At 40.6% G+C, this 23,951-nt stretch overlaps 1 protein-coding gene across 5 annotated transcripts in view; it reads right to left on the bottom strand.

Annotated features, from left to right (window-relative positions):
* The window catches only part of RPS6KA2 (ribosomal protein S6 kinase A2), a 272,066-nt gene that overhangs the window by 15,579 nt on the left and 232,536 nt on the right, over window positions 1-23,951 (bottom strand). For all 5 annotated transcript variants that reach the window (XM_046939777.1, XM_040697491.2, XM_419611.7 and 2 more), the window contains 4 exons: window positions 23,291-23,355; window positions 14,361-14,463; window positions 12,597-12,727; window positions 10,998-11,123 (listed from right to left, as the gene is read on the bottom strand). In XM_046939777.1, coding sequence (XP_046795733.1) covers window positions 10,998-11,123; window positions 12,597-12,727; window positions 14,361-14,463; window positions 23,291-23,355 — 425 coding nt within the window. The remainder of the gene's footprint in view (window positions 1-10,997; window positions 11,124-12,596; window positions 12,728-14,360; window positions 14,464-23,290; window positions 23,356-23,951) is intronic.

Raw genomic sequence — 23,951 nt, 5'->3', positions numbered from 1 at the left:
GCTGAGATAAATGTGGCCCCTTAGAGCCATAGTCAGCACCAAGGGGCACAGGCCTGAGATGTTCCAAAATCTTTGTGAACAGCTCTTCCACAGCCTTCCATGTTTATCCATGCGCACATCTATGGATGAGTGCCAAGAAAATGAAGCAGCCTTTACAGTAACTTGAGAAGTGTTCATTAAGTCAGACTTCCTGATTGTCAGAGAAGGTGAGGGATGTACCACAAGCACCACAAAGTCTAGCAGGTGCTGTATTTCCTCCTGGGAACAAACTGAGGTCTATGCTCACCAGCCCCTCCTGGCTCCCAGGGCTCTGCTCCCACAGGGCTGGCCCCAGTCTCCTTTCAAGTAGGGTTTCATCAGCAGCAAACCACTACCACAGCAGACACAAACCAGGCACTTTGCTTTCCACTCCACTTTCCATTCTGTTAATAGATCTTCCTCTTGCTCCTTCTCTGGAGTTTAATTAATCTCTGATCTTTAAAGGCCAGTTCTATTGTCAGTCTACCCCTATGCACGGAGAGGTTTTAGCTCTGCCCACAGAATCATCCAGTGGAGACTGTGTGGACCAGACCACAGCATAGTTAGCACTTCAGGCCCATCTGATGTGGCCATGATCTTCAAATGCGATCTGACACAACGTCTCTCAGAACTACACTTTCAGAACAGCCTATTGGCAGGTACTCTGCTCCAATAAAGGCCAGAAGCTCTGAGTTGTGTCCTACCTATACACTGCAGGCTGAAATGCAAGGGAAAAAAAAAAAAAGCATTAAATGTTATGGCTATAGATACAAACACTACTGTACTCCCATTGAGCTCTTCATCACCTAATTAAAAGCTAAGCTATTTCACTCCTATTTCCCAGTCTGGCCACTCTGTTTCCCCTGGGATGCTGTGTCTTGCATGAGGGCAGTCTCTTCCCTATTCCTGTCTTATGGTGGACCATGAACCTCCTGCAACTCTTCTTGCACAAGGATTGATCTTCCTTGAGAAAAGTCATTGTGATTTGAACTCAACTAAATGTATGCACAAACACCCTCCATTACAGACTTCAGGGAAGGTTTTCTCTGCTTCCAGCCCTGAGGTAATACATAATGCTGCTATTTTTCTATTTCACTCTGTAGATGTATAGGGAAGAAAACCAATTCAGAAAGACCTCATAGCTTATCAGTGATTTAACTGAAAATGTAACAGAAGTTCTATTGTACTTTGGAAGAGAAGAGCTATGAAGTAGAGAGGTTAAATGTTGTCCTTAAGAAAAATAAGAAACTGATTTTTCTGTATGTATTGAGCACTCAAGGGTTGCCTACAAACACTGTATTAACTCTGGAGGAAACAATTTCAGAGCAAAACGGGCTTGACGCACATGAAAGTGCCCTTTGTTCAGCTTGTTCTAATGGCGATTTTTTGTTCTTGTTGTTCCTTGGCTAATGCATTCTTTGTCTATTTTACTAACTAGCTGAAAGAAAAGTAATATTTTCTTCAGTGGAATTTAGGGTTAAAAAGCTCATGATATTTTAAAATGAGTCAAGCTCTATCGAGGGATAATGCTAAACTCTTTCTCTTGCAAGGGAGAAAGGATCAGGTGATAATATTTTCAAAATCCTATTTAATATGTCTGGCCAGTTTTCACAAGCACGGTCACAAGTCCTTTGTGTGGAAAAAAACCCACCTGACTCTTCCTTACTAACGGGTATTCAATGTCTTCAGCCTTGCCAGGTGTACTGCTGAGTACAAAAAAGAGCATCAATACAGCTCTGTGTGAGCGGGTCAGGCCTCATTGAAAATGGTACAGTAACTATACAGACAGTATATATTAGCTGGCTGCAGTTTTGTGGAGGTATTTTTGCGTCTCTGACTGTGTAGATGAATTTCTTCTTCTGGAGCTTGTTATGCCATTAGCAGATGTTACAGTCTTCAGCTGTCTGATACCACCCACCAGCTAGAATTTATAGCCTTCATAGCCCTGCCAAAGAAATGGTATGTGTGAGCACTCCCTAATCTGCTTTGGGCAGAATTAGTACTGTTAATGCAAATTGCCTTTTTAAACAGCTGAAATTAACCTGGATGACCTTGTGTGAGGAGGATGACTGTTCCTTACACAAAGTTCTCTATCACTACAGTTGAGATATTGGAAAAAGGCAAGAGGTAGGAGGTGACAATTTGACTGCCTCTGCTGTCTGGAAAACGAATAAACTAAAAGAAAAGGTAAGAGAAAAGCAGTTGAGTGAGAAGACAGAAAAGAAACATGAGATGCAGTGATGGGAACAGCCCTGGTACTGGCCTTAGGAGAGAGAATGGGCTCTGGCCAGGGTAAGCTGGAGCGAGAAGCAAGGAAACTGCTTGCTGCTGTTTGAGTCTTCCTGTGCTGGGGAAAAAGGTCTTTATACATCTTTAATGAACAAACGACTGCATTAAAACATTTGCTTGGCCTTCACTTCTTAAGAAACGTGGAACATAAATGTTCTGCCTAGTCATGTCAATCAAAATGGGCAATCTCCCTCAATCTCCCTGGGAAAATCAAGCTAAATGTGCCAATACTGGCACTGTGGTTTCAGCCTGTGAGTGCCACTACCATGGGCTCCAAAAAAAAAAGAAATCAATTTTATTTTAATGTATTTATTCCACCGGAAAACTTCTACTTGCAGGGGGATCAACCACAATTAACAATAATCAGGAAGCATTAAAGATACAACCTGCAGCACAGGCATAAATTAAAAAGAGGTCATGGGGCTTTGGTGGAAGAGATTTTGTGGGCTGTGTTGCATGGGCATAAGGTGTAGCTCTCCTGGATTGTCCTATTTGCCCTCAGTCCCAAACAGGACCTGTGCTTGTCTGTTCTTCAGTGCCCCACGTGACCTTTCCTGGCAGCTGAAACTGAGATGCAGGAATGTGAAGTGGGGCAGCTGAGCCACAGGCACAGTCCTAGCCTGGTGCTCTGGCTCCAGCAGCAGAGTCCAGCAGGTCAGGCCAGAGACCAGAGCACTGCAACACTTCGAGCAGCCACAGCTGAGGTTGCCAGTGCATTTCGGAAGCAGGATGACCGAAAGCATTTTTCGATCAGCATGAGGACTTCGTGCAAAAAGCAAAGAGGAGAAAGAGGGCTTTGTACATTTTCTAAAGGTGCTTCATTTTCTACTACCTATCTTGAATTTTTCTCTACAGCCTGTCTGCAATGTAAGTATGGGTTAATCATATTTAAGAAGAGATTCATATAACAGAGTGATGGTGTGATGCAATGCATTCCCTGTAGGAATCCTGAGAGGAGAGATGAGCACAGCATTTCTACACTGTATCTGTGGGCTGAATTCCGTATCTCAGGGCACCACTAGTGAATGGAACTGACTATGGATGGGATATCCATCTTTCCTACAGGAAGGTGATATAACAACATGGACATTTTAAACCAACAGTTTCATCTCCAGCATTAATTCCAACAAAAGTGTCACAGAGATAGAGTTCTGCAGTTTTGTGAGCTGGAAAATGTACGGGCTTCAATTTCAGTAATATTTTCTTCCAAAAATAAGTCCCCTTCATGCCAAGCATCTGTTTTAATTTGGTCCCTTTTTTGATGTCAAATTACTAAAGCTGGAGGAAAATCACTGCAGAAAGGCTAACATTATTTAACAGGCCATGGTATAATTTTACATTTAACATGTCTCCAAGGAGAGCTATTCCAAGCCTAATAGTTTCTGAGGGACCATTTGCTGTGCTATTAGTTTTGATTAGCTCCAGAGTTCCACTTCCCCCATCCTTGCTTAAATCTTTCAGAAAAATAGTGAAATGCATATTAAAAGAAACAGGCCTAATTGGCGCTGCTTTTCTGAAATAAGCATTGGCCCTCAGATCAAAATGTGTAGGTGAAGCATTAAGATTTCAGAAGGCAGAGCATGCCCAGTTGCTGACTGCAACTTTAGTACTTATTAATTACGGCCTATACAGTTGCTCACGCTTTCTAAGCAACACAAACACTAACAAAAACTCATTTTAGAGAGAAGCCTGCAATTTTAGAGGCAGAATGGCTGAGTGTGAAAAGCTCTCCACTGTTTTATCCTGCCCTGCGCAGCCCTAGCACACATCTGTGGATCAGACTGATGAGTTTTCAGTTTGTGAGATGACTGCAGTGCTACTCTCACCTTCTATGAAAAAAAGCTCCAGGGGTGAAAACCACTGTATTATATTTGGATGTTACAAAAGGGGAAGATTATTACATCAGTATGGGAGACAAATAGAAGAAACAGTTTAAATGGCCCCAAAAGAGAAACAGAGCCGCAAAGGACCAAATGCTGTCCAAAATGCTTAGATGTTTGGCAAGCAAGCTAGAGACGAGAAATGCGATATTGCTAAACTGTAGGAAAGCTGCTGCCTGACCCCGCGTCTCAGAAAAGATCCAGTTAGAGCTGAAAAACAGCATCACCTCATATTCTTGAGAAGCTCAGCAACGTCAAGGAGAGGGGCACTGTGAGCTTTGTGACCGAATGGGAGGGAGGCTGTAATATCTTTACACTGGAGGGGCTGTACAGCCACTGTACATCTCAGATTTGCCCTGAAGCAGAGCTTAAGAGCTGGTCTGCCCACATTTCTATATTTCTATCTGCCTCCTCTGCTCATTTGTTGAGACTTATGCAACGCCTTGACCCCATTTAGCCAATTGTCACCATCCAGCAATGGCTCTTGCTGCTACAAACAAGTTCACTGCTTGTAAAAGTGCTCAGGGTGCTCCTGGCTCTCTGCCCTGCCCTCCTCTAAGCCCTTCAAGCACAGCCCCACACTCTGCACTGGTCCATCCCTTCAGAAGATGTAACTGAAGGGTCCTGTCTATTTGAGATGTGCTTCTCTGAAGAACTGACAGTGAGAGTACCCAACAGAAACGTGAGCACACTAAATTAAAACAAGAGAAAAGTGAGGCTGAACGAAGCTTGGCAGGCATTCGACTAAACTCAAATCTTACCAAATGACAACAGCATTAAATATGCTCTGTTGTCTCTTGCTATGGTGAGCATGTACACAATAACATTCCATATGGAAGTCAAGACCTTTGAAGTTACTCAAAATGATCCTGGAAAGCTTTCAAAATACACTCACAGAACAGATGCAAGATCCTCACAGAAAACTTTCTCCACTGCACTCCTTTGCTATTCCATCCATTTTACTGCAATCAGTTTTCTCGCTCCAACACACAGTGAGGACACTGCCTCGTGCTGTTTGTAAGCACTCTTCCCATAGATTTCTATTTGTAGTCTGAAGCTTTCCATGCTGGTTCTTTTGCAAAGTGCCAGATGAGCACCCCTCTGGAAAACTGCCCTCCCTGTGCAAATCCAAAGCAACACAGAGATTTATGCCTAAATCATCTCCGAAATCTGTACCTCCCACATGATACTCTATATCCTATTGAGTCTGTTGCCACATTACTGGCCTAAATATCCTTCAGACAGTGAAAATAATCTTCTGCTGAAGACCCTGAATAACAGGGTTTCACAAATCCTAGCTTTATAAGCCAAACTTCATAGGCTTCATAATCGTTCACTCTAATTGATCAAGGTAAGAAATAATCTTATAATTCTGACCCCACATTTTGTAAGGCTACAACTCCACTAATATCAGATCCAATTTCTGTCCATGGGAGGGGGAGAACACCTCAGCCATCACTTGAAGAGTGTATTACCAACTGCTCTCACCACCACACTTTTTTTCCTGAAACTCTTTTTTAGCTTCAAGACATTCTGTCTTGTCACATTGCCTATAGCAGCTGAGTTTTTATCTATCAATTATATTATCTTACAGATATTTACAGATTTTGATCACATCATGTTGCCTGTCTTCAATCATATGTATTTTGTAACTTTCTTGGATACCCTCCTGCAATTATTGCATATATTCTGCCACTTGTTTTTTTCAGATTTTCTCTCCTTTGTTTATAATCTACTTTAAGCCATGAATACTGAAATATCTCTGACTTTGCTTTTTTGGTATTCATGCTCTCTACATTTAAAACTAACCTCCCGACACAGCCATAATATAAGTTATGGGAAAATCATTCTAGAACCAACTAAATACCACTGTGGAACCTCCTACCTTCAGACAAGCATATCTAACTACACCAACCATCTAAAAACAAGGAAACCAAGACTGTGAACATCGATAGATGTGGAAAGTGAAATTTAAAGAAAACATTAATTTTTCTTAACTAAAGAAAACATTCATTCATCTGGTGCCTGTCACTGCTACTAGCACATAAGTGGAGGTATATAGCAAGTCTAACTACACAGGCCTGCTAAAAACAGCTCTCAGGAGTTACTGACTTCTGTTTATTGATAGCATGTGAACATCATTTCTCCAGTTACCAATGGAGAAGTGCATTTTTATAGCTCTTTAAATCGTACCTTCTCCCCAGCCTGCCCATACCAAAACATGCTGAGATAAATGCACTTTCAGTGCTTAGCAATTACCAGAATTATATATAAACTGTAAGATTTAGTAGGACTCCAGCATAACCTAACCTGTATCCCACAGGCAGACACAGACTGAAAAACCTAGCCTTGCTCACAGCTGGGACCATTTGGAACCAAATAGTTAGTGCATTACAGAGAAAGGAAAAAAAAAAAAAAAAAAAAAAGTCATGAAATTCACACATGTTCAAGATCCAAATTCCACTGTAGTATTGGCATCTGCAAAACTGAACTTGTCATTTGGAACTATCTCTGCTGCATGCTTTGCCTCCTCAGGGGAGAAGGAAGAGTGTAACCTGTCCTTCTACTCAGTCATTTGCCCTGGCTCCAACAGCATAGGAGAACTAAGAATCTGTAAGATTTAACCAGATAGATAGTCTTTTGACCCAGTGAAGAAAGCAGTTGCCTTCAAGCTGTTGAACCTGGCCCCTGTCCCACCCATCTCTGCAGTTTGGTACAGATAATGTAATGGGGGTAGAATAGGCCATAGCAGAAGCAGTTTTTACTTTGGCTATTGTCTTCCAGTAATCTCTCCTGGAGAGGGGAGATGTCAGTCTAAATAGAGAAATCTTGAGATGAACTCAGGTTTTTAGCAAACTTCATCTGGCTTCAGTAAGAAGCATATTTGAAAACCCAGCTTGAAAGCTTCAATAGAAGTAGAGATCCAATTCTGAAATCAGCGCAATGATTTCAAATGAAGCAAAAAACTTTTGACATACACTAACTGCATCAAATCTCTGGCAGGTTTTGAAAAATCACATACATCCAAAACTCTCACATTTCCTTTGTTTTCCAAAGGAGCTCATTTGGAGGATGTGTATAGGTTTCCATCGTAGCCTTTTTCCGTATACAGAAATCCCTCCCATCTGCTCTAGAATCAATCTTCTAATAAACTGACTTACTTTGTCTGGATACTAGATAGTGATGCAATTCAAATAGTTCAATCTGATTTTCTTTTCCTTCTGATCTCGCTGTTACATTTGTATGCATTTGATGCTTGTAATTCTGATTGACACTGCCAGTTCCCTTTGTTATTAAAAATCATCCTGCTGTATTGATCCTGGTGATCGATATTTGAGCAGAAGAATCTGAACCATTGGAGATTCATCATAAGAGAAACACTCTTTTTCCTTCCATTTTTTCCCCCAGCTTTCTTCTGTATACCAGAGTTTTATAAAACTTCCCAAAGAATGAACAATGTTTATGTATTTCACAATTTTACATTCCCAACTTTCCTTGGGAATAGGATGGCAAAAAAAAAAAAGCCTAGGAGTAACATTTTAAAAGTACTTCAGAGTATGTATGTGCAGTAGAATATTGCACAAAGATTTGCTAAACCTAAATCTACCTGCACCGACCCAGGTTTGTTCCACTAGTTTCAGGTTAGACTCAGTGTGCAGGAAATCTGGCAGCATGATACTGAAATGCTTTCAGTAGTACAGACGTGTTAAATCTCAATTCTTAAACATTATATTTAGGAGCCTCTATTTAGGGCAGGTCTAGAATAGACGTGGAGTTTGTTACTAACATTTCATTCTTACAAATGACTTGGAAGAAAAATCTCTTCTGCAAGTTCAGTGATTGGACTTATGAAGGTATCCCGGAGCCCAAAGGTGCAGACAGGTGTCTGGAGGGATTTTCTAAAGTCCCTCAGTGAGTGATGCACCGCATCTCACTGAACACTGGAAAGAGTTAAATTACAGATCTGTTCAAGTGCTTTTATCATGCCAACAAAGAGCATCTTTACATTGCTAGACCTCTAATTATCTCTATAAGATGGTCTCCAATTAGTTGCAGATGGCCAGCAAAAGCAAAAGGAATTAAATGTTTCTTACAAATACATGGTGCTTCTGGATTAGGAAAGGTTTTGTTTTTCTGCGTGGATTTTCTGGCAGTAGCTCTGACTCACATTACTCTGGCTCAGTACCCTGTTGCCTCAGTATGGCTCTACACAGCGATAGTAAATAAGGCCTGGTGAGCGGCAGACTCCATGGAGGGATTATTTACAGGATGACATTACGAATCCCTTCCCACAGTGATGCCATCACATCATTTCCTTAACTCCTTCATTATTGTCAGTATCCTTTGGGGAGATAGGATGATGCTCTCTGATGTGTCAGCAGTCAGCCTTTACTAGGGAGCTTTTAACGACGTGTTACCAGACAAACGCGGAAACTGCCTATCATATGAATGATCACAGTAGATATTTTTTCCTGCGACTACTACGTGTTAGGGACCATGGAGAAAATTACTGAAAGAAATCAAAAGAATCTGATTACAGTGATTTTCATAGAGAGAGCTAAAAGATGCATATCAAAAGGGACTGATATATAATTAAGATAATGCAGTTGCAACTCCCATACCACCTAATTACTTGAAATGGTTGGCATTGTGCAATCTTTATAAAAGTGAGCTACTTTGATAACAAAATGATACAATCTGGATAACAAATAGGGAAAAAAAAAAAGAAAGGATAATAAGACCAATATATCTGTAGGAATAATAATCAAGTAGGGAGCAGTTAACACGCTGGAAGGACAGTACAAATTGAAACCCACCAGCTGTTTGCAACTCAAAGTCTGTGCTACGTGTTTGACTCACTCTGTGTTGGAAACTGACACGCAGAGTAAGCTGCCTAAACTCGTAGTGAAAATCAAGACCTACTAGAGTAACAAGAAAGCAGCAAGAACTGGAAAATTGAAAAGTTGAAAATTAACAGGTCACTGGAAAACTGTAATTTTTCCATTCATTAAAAATGAAAATCCTATCATGTTCCTGTGCACAAGACCTGCTTGTAGGGCTGTGCTCCTAATTCTCTTGTTTGAACAATGACATCAACCAATTGTAAACTATCATATAGGAACACTATCTGTGTTCCTAGAGTTTTGTGGCCGCTACTTGGAGACACCAAAACTTTCATGGACTTCAATGGATACTGAATTATCATCCACATTGTAATGGAAAATAAGGCTGGATAAATTCTTCAGTATTGTTCTACTGACTACCTGTAGCTCACTTATCTTATGACCTGCAGTTTGGATCACTTTATACTCACAGTTTCTTATTTAGTTGCAGAAACACAGTCTCATTTGCAAGCTAAGTTTTTCTACAAAATTTAAAATACAAAAAGTAAACCATCAGTTGTCCAGAATATTTTATTTGGTGAGATTGGTCTCTTTTCCCAGGTAATTAGTGATAGGATGAGAGGTAGTGGCCTCAAGTTGTGCCAGGAGAGGTTCAGGTTGGATATTAGGAAAAATTTGTTCTCTAAAAGAGTGGTGGAATAGGCTGCCCAGGGAGGTGGTGGAGGTGATTCAGGAACTGTAGAGATGTGGCACTGAGGCAGATGGTTAGTGGGCATGGGGAGGATGGGCTGGCAGTTGGACTTGGTGATCTTAGAGGTCTCTTCCTACCTTAATGATTCTACGATTTACTGCAAGTTTAGTAAATACATCTCCCTGTGCACTGATTTCAAGGAATTACTTTTTTTTTGTCTTCTGCTGTTAAAGCAATCTGTTTCCATGAGATCTTGCAGATTAAAGGACCTGACTTAATTGTCTGTGTCTTTCCAAATTCATTATACTTATTTAATCCAATCTTACCACTTTTTGGTACAAGAACAAAATCACTAAATAATTTTCTAGCATATAAACATTTTAATTACTACTCCTCTCCACCAAAGAAAATTTAATTTTTGGAACCTTTTGCCTGAGATATAACCTCATGACTGCTTGACACATACACTAAACTTTTTTTTGCCCTCTGTAAAAGCTACATGCTGTTAATCAGTAGCATTTAACGGAAGTTTAAACTTAACCCTCTGAGCTCTTCCATAGCAGTTCTACTGGACAGCCATTCTTTCCTATTATAACAGATTTGTCATACATACATTCTTGCAGCTTCCTGGCTGTTGGCTGCTGTGATGGTTGAATGAAGTCATTACAGACCGCTAAAACAATTGAAATTCACAGATTTGTCTTTAATATTCAGCTGAATTCCACCAAGCTTATATTTTGAATCTCCACTGAAGCTTGCCATTTGCTCCTTTGTGTAGCATGCTGGTGCTGAACGTCTGATGAAATCTGATGAATTGAAGGTGACCAGGCTTTTCACTAACAAATCTTTCTTATTACAGTAAGAACTATCAAGACTAAACTTAAGAAGAATAAAATGCTACTTTGCAATCATAGGGGATTCAATTTTGCTATCATTTTACATGTTATTTTGTTTGTTTAGGATGAGTCAATCATAAATTTGATCATATAATCTGCTAAAAATCATATCTAGATTGTGAAAGGAGCAAGGCTGCAATAATAAGTGGGATTTCAGTGCAAGTTTGTAAGGTTTTTTTCATCCTGGAATTTTACTTCATTAGATTAAAGCATGAGAAATAATGAAACTTAGCATGAAACCTGTCATCTTTTGAATGAAAAAAAAGAACCAAAGAACACCAAAAAGAAATAAGCCAGCAGTGTAAAACTGATCACACTGCTGCCTAGACTAGCAGAGAAGTCTCAACCACGTCTGGCATCGACCAAATGAATTTCTTACCTTCACAGCAAACTCTGTTTCTGTTGCTTTATGAACACATCTCTTGCACACTGAATAGGAGCCAATTCCTATGTCCTCCTTGATCTCATATCCATCTGTAAAGTGAATATTGTTTCCATGTAATTGCTATAGAGAAAGACAAAATAAACAAGGTAATCAGGACATGGGTACATAAATGCAAGGACTAGCCTAGTTGTTCATCAAGTGCTTGATCTCATCTTCTCCACAGAATCCTCTTGTTCTTAGCTGGTGTGTTCTAAGTCCAATTAAAAACTATCTGAAGCTCTTTATCTAAACAAGTGTGTCTCAGCCCTTTTTACCTTTTCTCAGTCTGTAAGAGGGAGTTTTCCGTTTAGAAGTAACAGCAAAAAAAAGCAGTGATTTTGTAAACTATTTATGGAATGCAGACAACCACTTCCTATTAGAAATTCACAGGGAACTGCAGGCCTAAATCTCTTGAGAAATCCACGTTTCTTGACTACAGAAATTTATTTCTAATTACTGAAGGGCCAGATAATTTGGGCAGGCAGATTGACTAGGTGATGATGCCCTCCCAAAGCCCAAATTTGAAACCTTGCTGCAAACGCCATTCCAGGGTTGAAGAAATGCCCAGCACCTCTAAAAATCCTCTAGGACTTTCTATCTAAAAATGTATCCTCACTAGAAAAGCCTAAACAGAACCTTGTCAGACATGTAACCATGTAAGATGTGCACGTATTATATTCAATACATTTTTAGAAGGAAAAAAAGTTACATTTTTGGGGGGTGTAATTGCTTGGATAATAATTCACTTAGTGGTGCAGAGAAGAGTTTTTAATAATAAACCATGAATTATTAAAATAAGGATGAAAGCTGATACCACAAGCAAGGACTCTTCCCCTTGAGGCATGTGTATCTCTTGCTGTGGGTAAGAGAAAAGCTTTTTCCTCGTGGGAAAATCTGCAGCGTCTTTGAGCAGCCCTGCTCCTCTCCTGATTCACTGTTCCTCTGATGCGTTGAGCCATTGGTAGCAATTCATTTCTGGTTTACTCTAGCGTGAAATTACAATTGCTGGAGAGAATGTCATAGGGGAATGGCAGCAAGAAATCGAGGATCTGGCAATTTTCCTTCCACTGCCAAACTAGTCTGGCTTATGTGAGTATGAGCAGGCTCTTGTGTCATCAACAACAGGAACACTGTTGTGTTCTATACCCAGGAGTTTGGGCTCCATGTGTGTGGGAGCCTACGGAAATAATTCGTTAGGCCTCTCTGCCAATACTGACTGTATCACATAATTCTAGACAAAACTGTTGAGAATAACATCAGTCACTAAAAAAAATACCATTTATTACCTGCTCTGTAATAGTGTGTCAGGTGTGTAGAAGTACTTTTCATCTGAGCTGTGATAAGGTGTGATCCCCATTTCCTTTGTAGGGCAGTGAAGAATGTGAATGTAAAGATAAAAGCCTTTGTGAAAAAATATACCTAATTTTCCATCTCCTACATGCAGCATGGAAACAGATAAGAGTTGGGTGAATCTGAAATGCTGAGGCAGTTTAAATACAATGTGCACATCTGTACCTGCCCATCAAGTGCAAAGTTTAACATCTGCATCCGTACCTGCACAATTGGATGAACGGTGATTTTGTGCACATCTTGCTGTGCAGGCTCCTGCACCAAGTTAGAGGCAACAAAGCTGAACCCTCTGAAAAGATGATGAGCATTGGCACTTGGAGGAACACCTGGGGAATCTGTAGAAGGAAGAAAATGACCTCATGAGTGGCACAAAGGATCAGAAAGTAATAGTACAACAACTGCAATAGACTTAGTCACCCCTGTCAGTCAGCTGCATACTCTCCTGAACTGGTAGACATGTATTTATCTAATTCACCCCCATAATAAAGACTCTGATGTGCCTTCTCCATCCCTTTCCTCTGGATGTGAACAGTGAGAGGGTGTTGTTTGCAAGATTACTCCTCTTGGATAGAAAGGTTTAATCATGGTAAATTTTCATTACACTGTGAAGCACCGTCTGTGCCAGGAGTCTGCGTAGGCAGAGAAGGGACAGTATGACCAGGACAGGAGAAGGATGGATAGCTCAAGGCAGGGCAACCTTTTGGATTAGCAGAAGTTCTCCAGGGAGCGGGAAAAAGCTGTGGGATGCTTTATTTGTGCTTTGTGGAGCACCTTGACTACAGAAATTACAAAGGCTAAAGTAATGCAATGTGATGTGTGGATGAGGAGAATGCAAAGGAGAAAACACCTGAAGCGAGTGTAAAAGCACAGTGCTCCCAGAGTGGTGGTTTGCAGTCTTAAAGTGATCTTTCTGGAGCAGCTTTAGGAGCTTGGATCTACCCCAGGAAGAGGCTGGCTGACTTGTCCTCAGGTGAACAAACTGGCTGGGGATGTTGCAACTAACCTCCCCACTGCAAGGGAGTTCAAAGACCCCTGAATTGTTCTGCCTTCGGAATGAAACAACTAGAAACTATTATTTTATTTGCAGAAGAGCAGATTTAGATGCCTGAGGTGCAATTTTACATGCATTTTCTCAGCAGAAAGCCAGCCTAAGATGCCTGTGCTGGTTGTGGAAAGCTGCCCAATCACTTACAACAGTGCAACCATATGTGGACTGAACTCTAAGTTGGATTACCACAATGATCTTGGTTTGATTCCTGTTCAAATCACCACTTACAGCCTGGATCGCTTCTGCTCTCTGTGGGGCTCTGTAGATGGCTGAGTCAACATAAATGAAACGTTGATGTGGACTTGAGAAATAAGTGACCAGAAAAACTGACTCAAACTCAGATGAATCCCTGAGAAAAGGTAATGTAAAACTGTACCTGCAATGATGAACTGTCAGTATTGGAACGGCATCTTTAGAATCGTCAGAGGAGAGTTTAGGAATCTGCAGAAAGCTGTTTCAACCTCCAGACTAAAGAAAGCCTTCTGTGAAACAGCGAACTACTAGACTGGCAAGTGACTGGATGCAAAACTTTGACCAAACTTGATTCTAGGCAGTAGAGCTCATTTAATAATTGAAGGAACATCTATGGAATACATAATTAAATACTAACTTGTAGAGATACAAAGTTCTGTGAAGCCTACAACAGTTACATTCAGCTAATGTAAGCAACAATAACAGCAATAAAATAGCCAATAATTACATTGTTTCACTATAAACAATGCAGACATATTAATGTGAAGTTGGTGAAATGTTCCTGTCTTTTCTTAGGAATGAAGAACACTCTTTGCTTGCCGTTGGGTATCACAAAACCCAGCAACTCCACAGGTGATCAGACTTTTTGACTCAGTGGAATGGGGAGGGAGATTATGAATGCTGTGAATCACTAAAAGGATCCATCACCCATGTGCCATTGTGCTCACCCGTGGGGGTCCGAGATGTGAACTCCGGATCAAAATGAAAAGTGTCTTCTGGCCGTCCCACTGCAGGCTTGAAAGGCGGCTTGATTTCTTTTCTGTACAGTTTCTAGAAGAAGAACAAATTACAGTCAGCAACCTGACAACAAATTCTTCAATACTCACATTTAGGTTTCCATGCTTTGGTGTGGCCTTTGTTAGCCCAGTGCCATCCTTTCAGGGCTGACAAAGAGGATGATGAAGCCACAGTACTGACTCTTGTTTAACTGGCAGGCTTCAAATCTATGCCTTGGCTGGTTCCTGCAGTTCTAAGTTATCAGGACTCAGAATGTAAACACGTTTCTGGTCAAAATTTAGACCATGAACAGTCTATCTGGAGCATCTGGAAATCCACTGATCTTAAGGGCAGGATTGGAACATACAATGGTAACACTAGGAAACCACATACGGGTGAGCTGAGCATCACATTAGTGATAACAAGCTCAAAGAACCACTTGGAAGCAGTGACTGCTTTAGCGTTTTTTTGTTTGTCAAGAACTAGCAATATGTTTGACACCCTGCCAGATGGAGCTGAGCAACAGGCCTTGCTGCTTGGAGCTCACAACCTAAACAAGAGATTTGTTCTTTTGGCATATCTGGTGAAATGGAAGGAGCTCACAGAAGAAGATTAGATGAAATCCATCCACTCTTCCCATCTGAAGTTAGTAGGAAGAAAGCACTGCAGATGGGTGGGAAATCACGTTAAAGGTGTAAATGTAGACTGAGCAACTGAGCAGAGGAACAAAACCAAGGAAGAAGTTAAGGAAGAGGGGAAGGTGTACAACAGGTAACGTCTGGGTGAGTTTGTGCTGGGGAGTGAGGGAGCATGTAGGGGACCACCTAAGTAACAGGCATGTATACTAATATGTATACTATATGTATACTAATACCTTGCCTTTGTTACAAGGGATCTCCTGGCCTCTTTACTCATACTTAGCAATGTTTAAGAAACTGCTCCACTGTGTTCCTTTGTAAGCATTCATATGCACACACACACACACACACATATTCTGGAAGATGAACAAACTTAGTATGTCTGGAACTGACCCAAAGCCTACGGAGGTTAAAGGAAAGGATTGATTTCAACTATCTTTGCATTATCTCTGCTTGAACTGGCCAAAACTGAGCACCATACTGATGGTAGCACCAGGAACAAAGCTCCCATTTGACTTCCTGCCCCATGTTTCCATCCTTAGGCCTGCTCCCTTTCTGGCACTGCTTTTGTTCTCAGGTTTCAAAGAACTGAGTTAGTTGCCACAAACAGTTTCCAATAATTAGCATGTCTGAGCAGAAATATTTTGTTTCTTTCAAACTTTCAAATCAAGATAAGAGCTAGAGAGCAATTTAATGACTGTTTACTATATATGTTTTCAAGGTAACTTTTAAAACAACTTCATAATGAGCTGGTTTTCCAAAACATTTAATGGAGATTAATATATGCCTGTCCAGCTCTCTGCAAGCAGGAAGATTTTTTTTTTAAACTGTGATTTTTGTGGTGAATTAACTTCTACAATATCAAGCATGTGGTCAAACCTAATATATATATGCATCAACATAATTTAAACTTTATCTTGCATAGATAAATAACGGTTATTGAGGCAGGACATTCTGCAGCATAGTATTAGCATTAGTATAAAGCAGATGTTTGTGGCTGAATTATGATTCCTCGGAAAAGTGGAATGGTGAGGTTGGAAATGACTCTGCAGTAATTAATGGCCATTTCACCATAAAAAGTTCCTGCTTGCGCAAAACTGCTCCATATCTTCTGAGAGAAAAAGAGATAAATAATTGTTGTAAACCACAATGGAAAGCTAGTCTTCCAAATAATTAAAAGCCAATTGCGATCTTAAGCAGGAAGTGTCACTCATCAACTGAAAAGTATCAACCTATTAATTAACATACACATTTTTCTGTCTGCAGGGCGCTTTAAAAGAGCACTCAGCACCTACTGTGGGTTTTTCTCTTGCTAGGATTTAACCTTCAGTAAGCTATTTGCTTCCAGCTTCCTTCTATTTGTCTTAATTCACAACTGCAGTGCCTCTACTGCAAAAAGCAATCTGGTCACACACACATGCTTCCTCCTTGAATTAAATGCACTCCTCATCCTGTGAGGTCCAAAAATTGGAAAACATTTTAGAACTGTACATCATTTGGGAACTGCACTCTCTTTTCATTATCATAACCATATTCTGCCAAGATCTTGATTCTTCCCTCCATCTGCAGTTTCTTATGTGCTGCTGGAGCTACTTTTGTGTTTTGAATCCCTAACCCACATCCTCCTCTACTGAGGAGGGATTTGAGAATCATCGTGAGTCACATGCCACCTAAAGATGTGTAATCACAGATCCGCTTGTTGGGAGGGGATGGGAACAAAGAAGTTGCTTGTGTGGGAGAAAGGAACCTCCTGAGTGCAAACTGGTTGACACCCTTTTCCATTTCCTTTTCCACTTGCAATTGAGTTTGTTTCCGGTGTTTCTGACTAGATGATTAGGAACAGCAAAAGATCAACAGCCTAAAATATTTTTTTGCTCAGCTTTTTGAATCAGGTAGCTAGATCGAATTGTGAGGAACAAGAATGAGCAGAGCAGAGTCATCTGCAGGCTTTGCTATCCCAGCTCTATTGCTCTGAGAGAACCACTGCAACCAAAGCCAATTCATTGAAGCAAACTAAGGCACAGTGCAGAATTAAAAGTAAAGGCTTACTGCAGGCAGAACACATCTTCCTTTAAATGGCCCATATCCTGTGGGTGCCAATTCACAAGTGACACAAACTGACCGAAGAATCATGGCCATTGTTTTCCATAAAAACAGAGAGCAAATCTCTCAGAGGATTTGAGATCCTTCTAGTCTTTCCAAGAATATTTCTCATTTTAGGCAAAACATATCAACTGATCATGTCTTATCACAGTCCCAAAATTATTTGAGGCTGGTGGCATGTCTATTCCACATTGATCTCTTCCAACATAAATCAAACAGAGTGGCAAATGACATAACAAGATAAGTCCGGACTATTGTACTTGAGCATTTTTATCAGGCTCCCAAATAACTTCTGGTGAATTTTAAACAGCTATCATCATGTTTGCTGATGACACCAAGCTGAGCAGTTTGGTGATAAAGCAGAAGGAAGGGTTGCCATCCAGAGGCACCTTGATAAACTTGAAAGGTGGGACCTTGTGAACCTAATAACGTTCAACAAAGCAAGGTGCAAGGTTTTGCACTTGGGTCGAGGTAATCCCAGATATGTAAACAAACTGGGAGAAGAACTCCTTGAGAGTAGTCCTGCTGTGAAGGACTAAGGGGTCCTGGTTGATGGAAACCTTAACATGAGCCAGCAGCATGTGCTTGCATTTCAGAAGGCCAATGGTAACCTGAGTTCCATCAGAAGAGGGGTTGCCAGCAGGTCAAGGTGATTGTTCCCCTCTACTCTGCCCTTCTGAGGACCCAGCTGGAGTTCTGCATCCAAGCCTGGGGCCCCCAACACAGGAAGGATGTGGAGCTTTTGGATAGGGTCCAGAGGAGTGCCATGAAGATGGTCCAAGAGATGGAGCACCTCTCCAGTGAAGATTGGCTGAAGGAATTGGGCTTGTTCAGCCTGGAAAAGAGAGGGCTACAGGAAGACCTCATTGCAGCTTTCTAGTATTTAAAGGGAGTTTATAAACAGGAGGAAAATAAACTTTTTACACAGGTAGATAGTGATAGGACTTTAAAACTAAAGGAGTGGAGATTTAGATGGGGAAGTTTTATACTGAAAGAGTGGTGAGGTGCTAGAACAGGTTGCCCAGAGAGGTTGGGGAAGCCCCATCCCTGGAGATGTTTAAGGCCAGGTCTGGGCAGTCTGATCAAGTATCTGATTTAGTGGCTGGCAACCCTGCCTATGGCAGTGGGGTTGGAACTTGATGAACCCTGAGTTCCCTTCTAACCCAAGCCATTCTATGATTCTCTGAAGTCACAGCAGTCCTGGTTTGAACTCCTAAAAAACCCATAGAAGAAAATGTCTGTACATGTGCCTGGAAAACATATTTAAAAAAGAAAAAGAAAAAAAAAAAAAAGAGGAAATGGTTTAATTAAAATCTATTTAGTCATTTCCTCAACCGAGCTTCTTTGATAAAAAATTGAACTATTCCTCAGACACCTTTCAGAAGAAGGATGCTACCCTCCACAGTGATGCGCTTGTATTGCAAAAATACATCTACCTGTCACAGAAAACCCAATAAGCAGACAAAAAGATGAACTGCCTTCTAAAATGTTTGTCCTCTCCTAGATTAATGGTATAAAGCTATTAGGTGCAAATGATAGAAAAGCTAGCAGAATTCAGGCCTCCAGACCAACTTTTGCTGTTGGTAAAATCTGCCTTAAATAACACAGTTCCAGTTCAGTTTGATCTCTGATTAATATTAGAGGAAATAGAACTTGTGTCCTCTTTCTTTCTACTTCTTCCCAGCTGTATCTGACAGTTCATTTTCTAGCATGCCATTTGCTCCAGTTCTAATTTAGTCTGTCAACTAAACAAAAAACACTGGTTTTGTTTCACTCCTCTGCCTGCAGTCTGCAAAAATGGATTTCATTTTTCATTCTCAATGAAAAGCCAGAAATTCTTTAAGCACGACCTGGAAAGAAGAAACAGTAATACAAATAGCAGGAACCAGGCTGTGCTTTCTGAGATCCAGTGATTGAAATTATCTGAAGACAACTCAGTTTGGGTCACTTTGTCTTAGAGAGATAAGAGTGCAAGGGCAGTAAGCACTTTAAGCTCAGGAGGAGCTGGGCAGCTGATCTTCCTGTGAATCCCAGGTTTGATCACAAAAGACAGCCCATTTATTTAACAGAAGATCTATCCAATTTGTGTCACAGTGCCAACAAAAAGCTTTAGAGCAGTAAGACAGATTTTTTGCAGAAACCTTCATCTATTTTTCATCCTGGGAAGTGGGGACTTGAAGTTTTGTTGCTAGATGACAATAGCTGTAAATATAACACTCATACAGAAATTAGCTCATGCTATAATTTATGTTTTGGCATAAATACTCTGTATTAGACTCTTCATTTAGTGCTACCTACACAGCAGATGTTACACCGGGACTGAGGGACAGTGCCCCAGAATATGAGAATGCAGCCAAGATACTGTGGGAAAGGACTAGAGGAGGATGATTTTCCATAGCCACGTCCTTATTTCCTAGGATTGCACCCATTGCTTCTGCTGTGCTCAGCATGAGCATCTGGAGCATCGAAACAGGGCTCCTTACACCATGTTTGTCATTTCCACTGTGTTCACTGCCTGCATCCAAACCAGACACTGTGTCTGGTTGTGTCTGCCTAAAGACAGTGAAAGATGGGAAACAAGTGGGAAATGACTGCTCCAACAGGTAAACATTTCACTGATAGAGACAATAACCAAGCCCTTATTCAAAACCCAAGGGAACAGCTCTGACAGTAAATGAAGATACGATTTATACATTTCTGCCTGCAATTCTAATGACTTCATCAGTATGATATCTAGACATCACATATAACTTGGAAAGAAGGAACTAACTCTCATTTCTGTTTTGAATCTTTTTATAAACTTGATACTAAGCAGATTGGTGGTTTTTTTTCCCTAGTTAGCATGTCACTCCTGTTGTAGGAAAAAGCTTGCTTAAAAATGACCTCTTTTTACACTGGGTTTCTAGGAGACAGTAACCCACTGTGATCCTTTGTGACAAAGGGACTTCTGATGTAGGATCATTTTACTACAGCCTCTGAAAGTTTCTATGCTGCCAATTGCAGCAGTCCTGTCTATCACAGTTGTCAAGGTGCCTTAGAAGCTCTCCAGGAGAGATAGATTGCCTGTTGCTCATGGAGGCCTTTGTTACAAAGATATAAATCAAATTCACATCCTGCCTCATCAATGTTGTTTGGTGATTCTTCTTGGAACAATACAGAGATCAGCACTGAACACCTGTGCCTGATCCATTTCTGCTCTCCATACATGCTCTGTTTCTGTCCATAGAAAACTTGTTAACAGTTGGATTACCATCCTAACCCCAAGTCTTGGCTTTAGTTCAGGACTGGTGTGGCTCATATCACTCTGAAATGAATACATTACTGCTGCTGCACCTATGTAAGTCTCCCAAGATCTCCCTGAGTGATAATAAAATTAGGATTAAACGAGGAACTGTATTATAAAGATGATAGTTGTTGACCTGTGCAACAATGATTCATCTGTATCCAAGAGTGCAAATGAGAACTAATCAGATTAGATTAAAATAAGTTTTTACAGCTATATTTTACAGCGAAGTTACAGTCTAAATAAGACATCATAGGGAGTTAATTATGCTTCCCTCTCTAGCTCCAAGTTATGCTCGTGCATATGTAGCCTGGTCATGGCATATACTTCCCTTCCCTGCCCACATGAACTTTCTCAAATGATGGAGGATTGTGCAAATTCCTTAGGACAGGCAAGAGTGGATCTTTGTGAGATACACTGGCTCATTTCTCCATGATTTAAGGAGATGCTACACTAGCAAAAGGGAAAGGAGGGATGCCATCACTATTCCAGTGTTTCCAACTAAATTAAGATTTAAACACTTGCCCCGAAGATGAAGACCACGGAGATATAAGAAGAACAGAAGCAGTAACAGTATTAATAAAAATCTCTTACAGATTCTCTGTTTTTTTGTATACCTTTAGAGGTGAAAAAGTTGTAAGGCTTTTATATAGCATCTTATGATCAGTAAGAAGCAGAAGATGAAGGAGAATCTAGACTCCAGAACATATGTAAGAGGACAAAAAACAGTGGAGCCTTGAAGAAAAGTCTCAAATTCCACTTTCATTGATCATCTTGTAACATGTTAATGACTCATGCCAACTCTTCAGCATGCTTTTCAAAGTAGCTTCATGCGGTTTTCCAAAATAAATGATTCTGCAGGCCATTTAGAGGCCATTTGGGCACCATAAAATGTGCTTTCACAGAGGAATTAGCTTTATTGAAAAGCCCTGGGCAGTGGTTTGAGGATGGCTGTGTGACAGACATTCACACTGTTTTACCAGAATTTACTGCACCAGTAAGAACAGTGACCTGTTTTAAAGAGACAGAACAATATCATAACACAAGTCAGACTAAATTAAACAAGAAAATACTAGCGGATGCGGAAAAAAGGAGCTCTGATGCATTGACAGATGCCAAAATCATGAACAAAAAACATTTGCCTCCAAGTTTGTTTAAAAAAGTGAGGCTTACCCTGCTGCAAGTCTGAATCGAATATTTAGCTAAACTCTACTGCTAGCTTTATGAGCTGTATCTGATAGCAATAAAATAAGTCCTTGTTTACCACTTTATGAATCATGTCTGTCTGACATTTCTTATTGGAACTACGTTATATTTGATAAAATGACTGCTGTTCCAATTTTGAACACTGATGTTAAATTAATGACTCACCTCAATAAAACATCAACCACTTGTGAGAGGAGTTGCTATTTTCTGTACTGGTTGGCTGTTTTGTATACCCAGTAATGTAAAAGCACTGCTCCAAAAATCCTCCTATTTAGTACATATGTGTAGCACCCATCACAGTATCGTAGGAGAGTCAGATTCTGTCTGACAATAACATAGGCCAAAACAGACAAGAGGTGTCAATAAAGCCGCCTTAGAAGATTTACCATTTCCGTGGCATGATGTAGAACAACCTGCTGTACACCAGCCAGTGCCAGTAGTTGTGTTTGGGAAATGGTGAGCCTGGAAGTCTTGGGGCTGCTTGGAGCTACATGTGCAGATATGTGTAAGAGAGGATCTGGAGCTACTCTGAATAATTGCAAGAGAGAAAAGGATTCTTGGAGGTCCCTGACATTGTAAAGGATAAAACTAGGATTTAGTTCCACTTGCCAGATCCAATGAGAAAGGGCAAATATATCAGTATGGAACATAAAAGAATAAAAAACAAGAACATCAGCTTCTCTTTTGAGCATCTCCTTCAAATCCAGTTCTTTGGCTCTGTTTTCATTTGCAACTAAAATATAGAATCATAGAATCACCAGTGTTGGAGAAGACATCTAAGATCATCCAGTCCAGCTGTCCACCTACCACCAATAGTTCTCACTGAACCGTGTTCCTCAGTACAACAGCTAAATGTTTCTTTAACACCTCCAGGAACGGTGACTCCCCCACCTCCCTGGGCAACCTAATCACTCTCTTGGAGAAGTATTTCCTAACATCCAACCTGAATCTCACCTGGTGCAACTTGAGGCCATTCCCTCTAGTCTTGCTAGCTGCATAGGAGAAGAGGCCAACTCCCACCTCTCCACAACCTCTCTTCAGGTAGTTATAGAGAACAGTAAGATCTCCCCTGAGCCTCCTCTTCTCCAGACTGAACAATTCCAGCTCCCTCAGCCACTCCTCATAAGGCCTGTGCTTCAGACCCCTCACAGCTTCATAGCTCTTCTCTGAACCTGCTCCATGGCCCTGATGTCTTTCTTGTAGTGAGTGGCCCAAAACTGAACACAGTACTTGAGGTGTGGCCTCAGCAGGGCTGAGTACAGAGAATATGAAACATTACAGGAATAGTTTCATTTAAAGCTGATCATTTCACTCATTTCACATTTCACATCAACTTTCACAGTTGATGCAGAGTTGGATGTAGAAATTAGATAAATAGCCTCAGATAGTACTGTGATAAGACAGCCCATCAAACAAAATGGAAAAAAGAAGTCAGAGAAAACTGAGGAGCTTTCTGTTTCTTCATATTTAGATACATTAATATATATATATATATTTATACATATGCAAGAGATATAGGAACCAACTTAGAAGGCTCTAGATCCTGGGTCTTCTATGTAAGAGTTCACTTAACCTTTCTGATAAACATGGAAGTTGGACTTCCAAAATTTAGCTAAGAAAAATGAAAAAATTAAAAGGTTTCTCCACTTACGTTCCAGTCTATAGTAATAAAGAAAGGGTGACGTTTAATTTCTTCCACTCCATCGAATCCAGCACCTGACATGAAAAAGAAAGAATCAATATAATGTCATGTTTAGTAGAGTGCTGCACGGTACATCTTCTTCAAATTTCCTCCGCAGTTCCTTTTTTTCTGATAAAACCAGAGTCACCATCTAAAATTTTCTTCTAATCAAGAAAACCTGAACAGTACAACTTCCATAACTGTATAAACAAGCATATGTACAGACAATGGCACTTCATTAATGAAAACTTGATGGCTGAGGGTTTTTATTTTCCTTTAAGTAAAGTTGTTGCCAAGATAGCTCTCTTCGGGCTTCGGGTAAGATGTAGGATTTCAGCTGCAGCAGAGCACAGGCACTAGCAAGGCCAGGAGAGGTTCCAAAACGTCCTGGTGCTCCTGCAAGGCTATGGCTCCTTACTGCCACCAACAGTGATTGCTGTTGATTGCTGAATCTTCTCTAATCCTCCTGTACCTCTACAGGTAGGAAAAGCTGCAATACAAGAAAGTTCCGACTCAAAATACCAAAAGGCTCCAACTAATTTGAGATAAGGCAACGTTTCAGGTTTCCCTTTTTCAAATATCATATTCAAATTTGCATGAGTATCAAAGTCATCACTCTCAGTGGTATCTT

The sequence above is a fragment of the Gallus gallus genome, chromosome 3 (assembly GCF_016699485.2).
Source record: "Gallus gallus isolate bGalGal1 chromosome 3, bGalGal1.mat.broiler.GRCg7b, whole genome shotgun sequence".
NCBI lineage: Eukaryota > Metazoa > Chordata > Aves > Galliformes > Phasianidae > Gallus > Gallus gallus.
The sequence above is the reverse complement of the archived record's forward strand: the minus strand, read 5'-3'. Positions and strand labels throughout refer to the sequence as shown.